This window comes from Onychostoma macrolepis, chromosome 11 (assembly GCF_012432095.1).
Source record: "Onychostoma macrolepis isolate SWU-2019 chromosome 11, ASM1243209v1, whole genome shotgun sequence".
Classification (NCBI taxonomy): Eukaryota; Metazoa; Chordata; class Actinopteri; order Cypriniformes; family Cyprinidae; genus Onychostoma; species Onychostoma macrolepis.
In genome coordinates, this window is record NC_081165.1 from 4,696,266 (window position 1) to 4,710,066 (window position 13,801).

A 13,801-nucleotide genomic window follows, 5' to 3' on the forward strand; every position below is an offset into this window, starting at 1 on the left:
ATTTTTTATTTTTTTCAGGTTGTTCAAATATGGGTCTCTAATTTAGGCACATGACCTACATCCAAACCAGTGTGATGCAGGCCAAAAACGTGAGACTCGCAGACAGCCCTGTGCTCAGGCTGTTTGATGTGGTGCGGGCAAACCCTCGATGGCTCCGAGCCTATCAGCCCAGTGTACTGTAGAGAGGAGGATCTTCTCGAGCAACATAGCTCTGGAGGGGAGTAAACAGCAGTCACGGTGCGCTCCTCCTCTTCTCCATGTGCTTCACCCACGGCTCTCCTCCCCCTCATCAGAGCGGCGCTCATTTGCATAAAATGTGTGTCAGTAGGGCAGAGCTCACATGCAGCGCGCGCATGCTGAAGGCATTCCGATGGCAAACGAGTCCACGCGCAGTCATCTGCCACTGAGAGCAAAGAGGAGGAGGCAAGAGGAAGGAAGGAACTGCAGCTCTACTACAGCAGCGTGACTGGGAACGAAAGAAAGAGGGCGTGAGAAACGGAGCAACAGTTCTTGGCATACAATAACACAAACAATTTAAAGGGCAAAGAAAGGAGGGGGAACTAGTGGGGGGGAAAGCTCAGTCACATTTTTAAGACACCTGAAAACGTGTCCGGTGTTTGTGTGATGCTTGTGCATGTCTCAAACTAGTTACACAGCTCTGTCTTGGAGAACGATACCAGTGCACTGGCTCTGATTGTTTGAAGAAAAGCGCTACTGTGATGCACGCGATACAGTCTTTAAGGACATCTTTCAAAGAGTGAGGACGACACATTGCCCTGCTTACCTGAAGGACATCTGGCATTAGTGTAGCTTCTTTTCAGAGACATTGCCTAACAGACTTTTTGAAGTTCTTACCTGTCTGGACGGAATTTGAAACACGCTGAAAATTATAGACTCTACTCCGATACCTGCATTTCCTTCATCAACAGCAGGAACAGACACCATGGAGGGCAGTCCAGGTGAGTTAAAAACAATATATTGTCTATGAACATGATTAATTATTTGCACGGATGATGGTAGTAATGTTTCATTCACCCCTCAACTTTGTCATTTATTTTAATATCTTGTTTAACTTTATGGTGACACGAATATATTGGTACTACATTTGAATATAAAATGAATACATGTACTGTCAAGATTTGTATTTAAATTGCGTTATATTTTGACATGTTTATCATTTTACACACTCAAAAAACATGATGCTTTTTGGCATCTGCACGTTGCAATGAATGCCAAATACTTATTTTTATTTATTTATTTTTATTTTTTACTATATCGCGAACCTGAGTAAACGGAATACCATGTTTTGGCAAATGTTTCCGGTCTCGCGTTGCGCGCAAACAAACTCACGTGCAGTTTGCTCTGCTCACGCGCTCTTCCGAGTAGACTGTACATCATGACGCATCATCCTCATAAATTAATCGTGAGTTGTTTCACGGCGTGAGTGACCCTGTTGCTAAAAATACATTTGCTGTCATAAAAAGAAAAGCTATCTAGCCTAATTGTTTTCCGTTTCGTTAGTGATTTAGCATCCGTCTCCAGTAGCTGGGGGTGGGTAAAATCCAAACCCAACCTTGACTGCTGTAAGGTTTTTGTTTTCGACCAGGTTACCGTGATTCATTAACCAAGTCACGCTTGTGCGCCGATGACTGACTGTCATTATCTGTAGCGCTCCTCCTGTACATTCACTCCAACACGTGCTCAAAGAAGATAAAGATCATTTATGAAAGGAAACACAGTCAACGTTTATGGCACAGCAGGCAATAAACCATTATTTTGTTTATCACATGGCATTCCTTATGAGGCATGTTTTTAGTCTTTAAGTTATTTATTATAAAGTCAAATACAAGTGCACTCTGACATTTGCATTTTTAATAAGTCTGAATGTAAATTATCCAACTTATAATGTAATAAGCTAAAATAATAAGCTTTGGCAGCAAGTATAATAATATACATACATAGGAACTCAGTAGGCTCTAAATTACAAGATTAATATACAATTTCTTGTATATTATCACAGGCTACAATTTGCTGTAAGGTTCAACCATCAGTATGTTGTAACATTAACATCTCTGGAAACACATAGCTGTGTTGGCCATGTCATCTCCAGTATGTTTCCTTTTTTGTGAATCTGGTGCCGGGGATTTCTTAGAAAGCGCTCAGTTTGCCACCTGCACGTTTTGCTTGTCATTGGGCATGATGATGTCAGGCGCAGTGGTATTCATACAGACAGACTTTCACTTTCACCGTCACGAGGATCAACTCCGAGCTCCACGTGCCACGCGTGATTTCCCAGGCACACACCCCCTCCTTGCTTGTGTTTTTGTTCCGGCAGCTCGTGTCTCACCCAGCCTCTGAAGGGAGGGAGGCTGGTCACTGGGTCAAAGTCAAAGAGCCACAGATCTGAGCTCAGATCTTTCTTCTCTGCCTGCATGATCTCGCTTTAACTCACGTGTTTATAACAAGCATACTTTTATGTGATAGAAGATGCTTCTTTGAAGGCCATGAATGCACTATATAAAATGTTTCTATATATATATTTGTTGTAAATTAAAGACTTTTGAAAAGAAAATACTATTTTACATCTTCTACTTCAAAATGACGTTTAATTTAGTGTGCTACTTGTAATTATTTGGAATATTTACTAGCAATTTCTGAGTGAAAATTGTTTGACAAACAGACAGCTCAAGCTGTAACAAGTGTGTCGCTCACATATTTGAACACACGTGCACATTGTCCCAGTACAACATGTGATAGTGTTCCTTAATTCTTAATTTCATTATGCACACTTTTTTTATTCTTTTAAGGTATGATGTTAAAAATAAATTAACTATATTAAAAAGTAAATGATAATAGTAATAGTTGTTCATTTAATTTGCATAAGCTATACGGCACATGTGTGGTGGCTCCTAGAAGATACAGCAATACTGACCTACTTTTCAGCAGCAGCACATGTCCGAGGGCATCCAGCTTTATGAACAAACCTTGAAACAAGAAATCAAAGCCTCCCAACTGAGAAGCTCACCTGCCAAACCAGTCAAAATGGAATTTACTTAAAGAGATAGTTCACCCAAAAATGAAAATTCTGTCATAATCACCCCATGTTGTTTCAAACCGTATAACATTCTTTCTTCACACAAAAGAAGATATTATGTATTAGCACTTTTTGTTACCATTTACTTCCATTATATGCAAGAGACATTTCTCAAAACACTGTACTTTATGTTCCACAGTAGGAAAAAAAAAATCATACAGGATTGGAACAACGACTGATTTTTGTTAGGTCATACTATTTTGGAAATTCTCTTAATGTTTATGATTTTTCTATAATTCGCTATCTCAAATAATATATAATATAATTAATGCTGAATGGAAGCAGCATAATGCATTGGTATTTGCTTTTAGGGCATGTAGACTGCCTATTCTAATTGATACAAAACACTATGGTAGTTGTTATTACAACGCAATATGCCATATAATGCAGCAGAGGTTCTCAACTCTGGCCCTCGAGGTCCACTTTCCTGCAGAGTTTAGCATCAACCTTGATCAAACTCGCCTGCCAGTAACTTTCTAGCAATCCTGCAACCTTTAGCCAAAAAAGCATAACTGGTAATGCTGTGGCTGTGGTTTTGGTGGTACGCAAGGATTAAGCAAGGAAAGCTACATGTGATCCATGTTAGCTGTTACACTTTTTCCGATGGTAATTAACCCTCACATCTCCCAATAATAAGACGTTTTTTTTGTTTCTAGTGATCCCGAAGACCTTGATTAGCTTGTTCAGGTGCTAAACTCTGTGGGAAAGTGCATGGACCTCGGAGGCCAGAGTTGAGAACCCCTGCAATACAACATACTAAACATAGATAGAAATGTGCGTTTACACTATTGTGATTTAAATCCATTCACTAAGTGATTATACTAAAAATTAACTTGCATATCAAATGAATACAGTATCCATGTCTACATCTGTCAGTTATCATTTTTGAGTGGGAGGTTAGTTTTCCCGCATGGCAGCTGCAAAAGGGCAAATTCAGACAAAAACGACTGAAATTCAATAACCCTTTCATTTATTCATTCTTTGAGTCACTCACATTCCCCCATGTGCATTTGAGACACGTTACACTAAAGCAAAGGTTTTGTGTGTCATGGTGTTTAGGGAAATTATGTCTATGTGTTTCCCTTTAAAATGCCACAAGGGTTAATTCGGGTGGAATTAAATTGGGAAGGATAGTTAATGTAGCCTAATCTTTATTTCAAGCCATTTGTGAGGCATCACGTTGTGTAAACAAGTGATATGAGGTGAAATGTGTTGGGTTTAAAAAAAAGAAGGCAAACACAAAACAAGCTCGTATGTCAGTAAACGTGACTGTGCACGTTCATGCATGCACTCCAGTTTCCGGTGACTCGAGTATTATAAACACGCGCGCATAAATATGGCCTTGGTTTTTAAGTCCTCTTCAAACGTGAGCAGCAGGCTGGCAGTTTGTGCCTTTTTTTTTCTCTCTCTCTCTCTCGTACTGCGGCTGTTCTAGCCACGGGACTGCGGAAAGAGGCTTGTGTTTTAGGGCGTTCACTATGTCAGGAGCGCATGTGAGTCGGCGGTCAGGTGGCTGGCAGCTCTGGAGCGCGTTCCCGGGCGCGCCGCCAGAGGAACGAGCAGCGCGTGCTGGCGTTCTCAGATCCTTGTTTACGATTCGCAAACAAATTGTTCTTTGGAGTTGGTTCTTTATAATGATTCGGTTTAACTGACTCGGGAAGGTGTTTTTTTTTTTTTTTTTTTTTAATGCTTGAAAGAACATACAAAATACCAAGTAAACAACAGTAAGATACATTTTACAATTCAAGAAGTCCAAATACTAACAGCATAACGAAAATGCATAGGCCTAGATAAACAAAATAAACATAATTATTAAATTAAGAAAAATAAATACAATACAAGGGGCGAAATCATCAAACAATACCTTCAAAAGATTACACCGTTTAAGGGCTTTTTTTTTTTTTTTATGACGCATGAGTTTTAAGGGTTTGAAGTAAGAAAGTGGGGGTGACTCGAGAATGTTAATAAGAGTAATAATTTGTACTGTAGGAACGAACTTTGCCGCTGTACACGATTGAGATCACACGACTTTCTGACGGTAGCTAAACGCGTTTAATAAGGTGCGGCAACACTGAGCTGACAGAAACGACATTTAAAAAGCTAAAATATAAAAAGTAGTTCAGAACATAATAAAAATCAGGAAGTGAACTAACACATAACTTGTGAAATTCAGCATGCATTTCCTTGGAACACGTTTTGGAAACGCAACTCAAACGGATCGAATCACTGAAGTGAACCGACTCGCTTAAATAAATCCGATTCCTCAGTCTGGCTCATCCTGGCTCATTTCTCACGTTTAAACCTTCCACTGGCGCGGTTTTGAACATGTGATTCATGGAGAAGGATGAGCTGACAGACTGGGAGAAGCAGAGGATTCAAACATGAGACATTTCCGAGTTTACATGGAAATTAGTGGCCTGCATCCCACTGGTCTGGTGGGAAAAAAATGACAGGTTTTATGAATTCTGTAGAATGAATTTAAACATGCAAAATTTGTAATAAACAATACTTAATAAACATATGTAAGGTGCAGGGCATATGAAAAAAAACAAACAAACTGTAAGTTAAGGCGTTCCAATTCTGAAGATATTAGAGATATTTCTATTATAACAACTTTCAGTTTAGTTTAGTATGTTAATAGATGATATATTTTCGGTATTGACATACTAGATATGTTACACTGCTGCTGTCGCTGTTGCCACTACAGAGCAATTGACCCTTCCTAAAAACCTGCCCTTCTTAGTTACTGTTGCTATGTCCGACAAGCCATGCCGCTCTCACACTACACATTTTGTTCTCACGCGGTAAAAAATACATTGCAGAGCAAAGAGGAAACTGACAACACGCCAACAGACAGAACCAGTTACTTCTGGTATTAAACAATGTCTCCGCTTTCAAACTTTGTCTTTTTTTTTTTTTTAAGAAATTCAAACAATAAATACCATTTTGTGGCTCTTTAATGTGTCGTGACATATCACTGTGTTGCCTCAGTTCAAGCGGCATGTGAACCGATCGTCTTTTCATATTTACTTAAAGCATGAAATAAACATGAATAAACATCAGAACCGCAGAAAGATTTCTTCACACACAAAATACACCACATTTTTCAAGTTTAAGTCCACTAAAGTTACAGTTACACAATTACAGAAACTTGTTACTGGCAATATGGCATATGCAGACTAGCTGTTGTGAGCTTGCAGCTATGCTGTGCAAATAGCATACATGAAATTACCCATTGCAGATCTAGACAGGTGGAGCTAGGGGAGGTGGAGGGTTACTGATGAGCGAATTTACAGCGAACACTGAACCAGACTTTTTAAATGTTGAGCAAGCAATCTCATTGGCTGCTTATGTACCGGAGACTAATCTGGTTGTGCATGTAGCGAGCAATTTCATTACTAGCAGATTGCATGATGTATCAGTCTGCACCGTCTGGAGTTTCATGACAGAGCTAGATATAAATAATAAGACCAATTTCCCTTAATGTAATATTCTTTGTTTTCCCTCCTTTTCCTTCACACACAGGTGGAGGAGTGATCCTCTATGCAGGCTCAACTGGAAGTGCCAGCCCCAGTCCAGGAAGCCCATCCAGTGGGTACCAATCCCAATCTCCATCCTCGCAACCCTCGTCCCCAGAGGAGGTCTCTTTCACTGAGCTTGGTGCCCTTAAAAAACATTCAACTGGAAGCAATGGCAACAAACTGGTTTTCCAATTTCCAGAAGTAAGCAGTGCTACCACTGTCAACCCTGTTACACCGACGGTAACATCATCAGGCCAAAACACCTACTCTCACCCTGTAGTCGGCAGGCGACCAAGTATGTTCACGGGTACCTTTACCAGTGAGTATTATCTGAGTGATTTTTGATATTGTCTCAAATTCAGTGACCATTGTCCACTGCTGACTTACTGTTGACAATTTGTGTTACTAGAAACAGGAGGTATGGTGTTGCTTTGCAAAGTATGTGGGGATATTGCATCAGGATTTCACTATGGCGTCCATGCATGTGAGGGATGCAAGGTGAGAACAGACACATACACGCTCGCATGCACACTGCTTGTTCATAAAATACCCTCAAAATGCATAACTGATGTGTTTAGTGTCGGTCTGAGACTGAAGTCACACACACACACACACACACACACACACATACAGAAACACACACACATTCACTATGATCTTGTGTTATCTTCAGGGTTTCTTCCGCCGCAGTATCCAGCAGAACATCCATTATAAGATGTGTGTGAAGAATGAAAACTGTCTGATCATGAGGATGAACCGCAATCGCTGTCAGCACTGTCGATTTAAGAAGTGCCTCTCTGTCGGCATGTCCAGAGATGGTATGAGCTTTAAACATACAGTTATGAACAATATACAAAATTGTTATTCTTGGTATGACTACATTATTTTCAGTGTTTGCTAGGGGAAATATCAGTATTGCTGCAAATACTTAAGTGTTATGAATGTTGCTGGGTTGGTAAACAACCACCTAGCAATGTTCTAGTGACCTCTCAGTACACCCTAGTATCTGCTCTTTTCTTAGCAGTTAGACCAGAATATTGACTGGTTGGTCTTAAGCCAGTAAGAATCCACTTAACAACCACATGTCACACCCTAGGAACTGCTCAGCAACATGATACAAATGCTCTGTATAAATCAGCAACTTCATAATGCAAAGCTTCGCTTTGAAAATCCAGTGATCTTTTCAATCAGAATCTGCAAATCTGGAGTTTTGTGTAAGGGCAAAAAAATTTTCCCATGCAGATTTTGCATCAGGTTCAAGTTCGTTACACAAATTTGATACGTTAACCAACAGAAAGCTGCTTGTGTTGTAAGTGCTGTTTGATGCATCGCTACACTATTGATAATGGACAATGAGTCTTTTTTTTAACTGCAAAATTTCGCTAATGTGACCTCGCCACTACAATATATTTTAAAAAATACGTTGAATTCTCCTTTATATTTCCTCAGCCCTACTTCCACCATCTGTTCTGTGCTGTTTGCACCTATAGCTTACACCCTGTTCTGACAGTTTCCTTTCACCACTGATTTATTAGTGTGGGCTCTCTGAAATCCCACAAGTCATCACTCACTGTAAAAACTGCGGCAAATCAGGTTAATTTGGGGAATTGGGGACACAAATGGCCCGAGCACCTAGTACACTGCAGTTTAATGTGTTTCCAGGTCTTCATTTGCTGTATTTCAGGATTAATTAAGATCCAAATGCAAGCTGGGATTTAATAAAGTGTTTTGTCGATGTAACCCAGAAGCTAAGAGACCTTTATTTCAATTGAATGCAGTGCATAAGCATAGTAAAATATCTTTTCGATTTGTCCTCTAGCACACTTTGCCCATACAGGACAGTATTGTCTCTGGGGAGCTTTGTAAACTGGGCTGGTAATAAATCATATTTTCTGGGGCTAGTGTACATATTTAGGTGACCTAAAAAACGGGAAAGTAAAGTGATATGCACCATCGTATTTCAACATCACATGACATACTTGACCTTGTTTTTCTCCCCAGTAGCAACTTACACTGTAATTACACTAGATTTCGAATTAATTTGGAAGTTTATGAATATATGAATAACTTTTTGTGGTTTTAACTTTTCAGGGTACTGTAATGTTCTAGTGCCCTCGAATGCAAAAACCATAGCTAATACTCTGTCGCTGATTGTATGATAGATGCTATATTTTCTCTCCATTATATTATGTCATTGCACGTGTCACCTTGACATCTCTCCTTACACTGACTCACACCTTCAACGTGATGGTGCTATATGACACCTCTAAACACAAAAAGCCTTCAAATCATTGTTATATTATAGACCTAGTTTTGCATTAGTGCTTGTCTTAGCAGTTTTAACCTAACCTTTCTTACTGAAGGCACCTCCCATTGCTCAACACTTGCTCCTTATCAGTTCAGTTTATCATATCACATTTCTCTGCCATACATGTTTCAGCGCTTAACTATTCGAATGACTTCTCCTTTCGGTCCTTTTCACCCTTAACCTGCTAACCCTTTAACTCATGATAGTATCTGTTTCACCTGCTGTCATTCACTCCATCACTCATTCCCTCAGTGATATCTCCTCTGCTTCGGTGATCCACTGACCCACTTCCCAATGGGATAGACACAGAGAGAGGGAAAGAGAAGGATGGGGGAGGTGTATTATACAGTAGTAGGATCTATAAATAGCTCTGAGAGGTAGAGTAGGGGGAGGCTGGATGGGAAAACGTGGAGGGATGTAGAACAGAAGCTTTGCACAGGAGCCATAATCTAGTATGAAAACCTGGTGGTCACTGTGATGTAATCTTGTTTCATGTCTATTATAAAACTAAATGCTGATTTGTCAGTACAGTAATCCTGCTGTATATCTTATAGTAGAACCATCTACCAAATGTCTTAATGAGAACCATCTACCAAATGTATGAGAGATTTGAGGACTTGGATGTTTTGGACTAATCAGACTTTCTTTTTCTATCCGGTCAAAGTTGTATACTTACTGTGCACGAGATGGAACGAACATGGAAAATTACAAAAACCTGGGCCATTAGAATTCATAGCAGGGACGATATCTTTCTGTGGAAAAAAAAATAAGGCATTCATTTTATCAGTTTTTGCATTCCCTGATAATCGAATCAATGGCCTTGACATTGCTAGCGCCATGCTCTACTGCAGGAGTGTCCAAACTCTATCCTTGAGGGCTACTTTCTTTCAAAGTTTAGCTCCAACTTGCGTGAATGTTTTTATTATGCCTAGCAGGTTCAGGTTTAATTGGGGTTGGAGCTAAACTCTGTAGGACAGCGGTGCTCCAGGAGCAGGATTTGACACCCCTGACCTGTAGGCCAAGTATAGTATACTCAGAAATTGTTTAACCCAGCCAAGTGCACACACACACACAGCAGTGAGTAGTGAGCACACACACACACACAAACACACCTAGAGCAACGGGCAGCCATTTTTGCTGTGGTGCACAGAGAGCAATACTGAGAATCAAACCCACGACCTTGGGGTTATAAGTCCAACTCTCTAACCATACCACAATGCATTATTGTAAAGCTGTAAGATAATGCACACATTTTCTCACCATTCTCTATAGTAACATTTATACCCCCATCTTTTTCAGCTGTGCGATTTGGGCGCATTCCGAAGCGCGAGAAACAACGCCTACTGGACGAAATGCAGAGTTACATGAACAGCCTTAATGAATCAGCGTCCATGGACATCACCTGCACTACACCCACCGAGACTCCTACCAGCCCTGAAGATGGCCAGTCAGAAGAGGCCATCGGTTCTATCTCGCAAGCTTATCGCAATATCTTTGTGAACGGGGAGAAGTTGTTAGTGAAGATTGACGATGACAACAACATCAATAACAACAATCCTTCTTCTTTCCGTCATAATCCAATTCAAGAGTCTGGCTACAGCCAGTCTCACCCTCAGCCAAGCATCTCACCCCAAGATCATTCCATCCATTCCACAACAAGCTGCCTACCCCAATCCAGATGTCCATTCGCCAATCACAACAGCAAACCGACAACCCAAGTCATGGACAACAGTCACTATAACTTCCCACAGTCCTCAAGTCCCAGTCAGGGAACTACACCTTCTCAAAGCTATCCATCGAAGCACAACAGTTACTCCACTCAAACGTCTTGTCCTTGGAGACTGAGCCCTGGTGCTAAAGTTTTGGTATGTTTTTATGATGGCATATGATTTGTTTGCTGGTCTTAGTTTACTATTTTCTATAACTTAAATGGTCTCTTTCTGTATTTTTCCAGGCATGTCCACTCAATGCATGTCCCATCTCCCCAGCCAGTCACTCCAGTCAACAGGTCTGGGAGAGTTTCTCCCAGTGCTTCACTCCAGCTGTTAAAGAAGTGGTTGAATTTGCCAAGAGCATTCCAGGGTTTCAGGCCCTGAGTCAACATGATCAAGTCATGCTGCTGAAGGCAGGAACCTTTCAGGTGAGAGACGCCAACGTCTGTCCTCAAATCAATTCCGCAAATCAGTTCTTTTGAAATAATCATTTAAATGACCCAGTTGACTCAAGCGGTCCCTTGACATTCTGCCCTACATCTTCGAAAATAGGGTTTTTTTTGTATAAAGGATCATATCACTGTTTATTATGTTTTGATTTAAGTTTTATTAGCAAAGATGTTTTTTGCCATTTCAAACGTTATAGAACCGAAATAAAATTTGTTTTAACATTAAAAACTGTACTAAATTTAATTTGGTCTTTGAGTCAAGATTGTGGCCCTGAGTGAGGAACCATTCAGTTCAGACCAGTTTTGTAAAGTGGTTCAATTGATTAATTGAGCAGATTTGGCTTAAAGTAGCAATTTGTATATGAATCTGATTTCCCAAGCAGTTTCATTAAAAGTTTCACACAGACATGGTGTTACGGGTGAATATTTACAGACTGTGCAAGACTCCAATCATTGAGTATTGATAAAGAAAACTAATTTCTAATGCCATTGGACTGAAAGCAAAATATGTGCAGTGCTTGTATTGCGAAATAACGTCTTTGAGAATTATTATGATGTAGTTTACACAGCTGAATCTTCAACAGTTTATTTAACGTTACTTTTCTAACCCTTACTTTGGTTTATTGCAGGTTCTAATGGTGAGGTTCTGCTCGCTGTTTAATGCCAAGGAACGTACCGTAACATTCCTGAATGGTCAGACCTACCCGCTGGCATCCCTGCGAGTGCTAGGCATGGGCAGCCTTCTGGACACCATGTTTGAGTTCAGTGAGAAGCTGGGGAACATGGGTCTGGAGGCCGATGAGATGGCCCTCTTCATGGCTGTAGTGCTGGTTTCTGCAGGTACCTTGGATTCCCAGTAATTGAGAGAATTATCATATGCAAGCACTATCTGAAGTATGTTTTTAATACCAAGGTAGTTGCTTGTGTAGACCGATAGCGAAGCAGCTTAGTAGAGTTTGGAACAGAGCTGTAATGTTTACATCCAATATTTCTGTTACTCATTATTTTGCTCTCTATCAGATCGTTCAGGTATCTCAGATGTGGGGGCCGTGGAGCAGCTCCAGGAGGATTTGATCAGCGCTCTTCGCGCTCTCATCACTAGGCGAAGGCCAGAGGACAGCTCACTCTTCCCCAAACTCCTGCTACGTCTGCCTGACCTCCGTACCCTCAACAACCAGCACTCTGAGAAACTCCTTGCCTTTCATATTGACCCCTGAGAACAGAAATGGACAATTACCAGACCTACCCAAGTCTACACTTGGGTATATATAAGGGGTCAACATATAAATTCAGGGTGCTCTTCTTGTACAAATAAGCCATGCATATTGCAGGATAAACATCTGATTTTGACTAGCACTTACACAAACACCTCAGACTTGCTCCACCACAAGATAAAACAGACATTGAACTTTTCCAATGCAACATAAAGAGGAACAGAAGAATGGAGCAGATGCTGGACATTTTGACTTTTCAGGATTTTCAAGAAATATAAAAACAGAGGAAGATCGTGTAGATTTTTGAGTTGATGGCTGTTTTATAACTAGAATTAATCTGGGCTCACAGTGCAAGATCATTGTATAAAGTTTTGGGACGTTATAATTATTTTTCTCACTCCAGATGCTATGCATTTATCGTCATATTCAACACATTGTACAACCTTTCAGATAAACTTAAATTCTATTGCACAGTTCAATAATTTCATTAAACACATTCTTATATCTCTTTGTGGACCTTTATAAATATTGTTTATATTTGTCAGACAGTTAAAACCTTGGTTGTAAAAAACATGTATTATAATTGAAATATATGATAGTTTCTTATAACTGTATAAGACTGTAGTATGTATTCTCGTGTGCTAATGTCATGACAGAACTAGGGACAATGGGTTGCTTAATGAAGAAAGGACTCATCGATGTCTATTAAAGTATTAAACCGATGTAATTTACAACAGCTCTGCATGGATATGGTTTATTCTACCCTTTGCAGTTCCGAATTTTCTGAAAGAGGACGGGTTCGCAGCAAAAGTGGATTTTGCCATTATTACGCAAATTCAATTATTTTATTTCATGTGCATCTAAATGTATATTTGGTAAATGTATTATGCATATTTTTTTCATAGAGATGGCAGATTATGTGATATTAAAAAATACCTTTCAAGTTTTGCGATGCATCAGGCTGAGTATTTTATATGCATGCATATTGTACTGCGCGTTTCGTTGCACATGGAATGCTGATGGTGCACAATGGTATCCTAGCAACTGGCAAATGGAACCAGTGTGTATGGAGCTGATGTATGATATATGCCAAGATTTTCACCTTCATTTAAATAATGGCTCCAGGGGTTCAAGTGGGAGTGGGAATATTTGTTTCCCTTCATGCATTTTTTAATCAACAAATTGAAGACTATATCACTATGTTGCCACTGTAGCACAGAATAATCAGACTAGAATAATTATCATCAGATTATAAAGTGTTAATCAACCTGAATATCATGTGCCGTTAATCATGTAATATTCCAGTTATAGTGAATCACATGAAATGTTTGGCTAATAAGATGCTCTCGGTAAAATGAGAATGAGGCACAAGAAATAAAGCAAACATGCCAGGAAACCTCTCACAGCTGGGGAACGGGACGAAAGAACAGGGAGAAACTCAGTTTGCATTTTCCCCTCTTCCCTTTGCCCTGAGTAGTTGTGGTTTAAAAGAGAGAGAGAGAG

The 13,801-nt window shown here is 40.0% G+C and overlaps 1 protein-coding gene across 1 annotated transcript; it reads left to right on the plus strand.

The window, feature by feature from the left end:
* The first annotated feature begins 464 nt into the window (after positions 1-464).
* nr1d4b (nuclear receptor subfamily 1, group D, member 4b) lies at positions 465-13,246 on the plus strand. The gene is made up of 8 exons (XM_058792140.1): positions 465-959; positions 6,620-6,934; positions 7,025-7,113; positions 7,289-7,433; positions 10,223-10,788; positions 10,878-11,063; positions 11,714-11,924; positions 12,105-13,246. Exons 1-8 carry the CDS (start codon positions 944-946, stop codon positions 12,299-12,301), a joined length of 1,725 nt encoding a protein of 574 aa, XP_058648123.1. The 5' UTR covers positions 465-943; the 3' UTR covers positions 12,302-13,246.
* Positions 13,247-13,801: the final 555 nt, after the last annotated feature.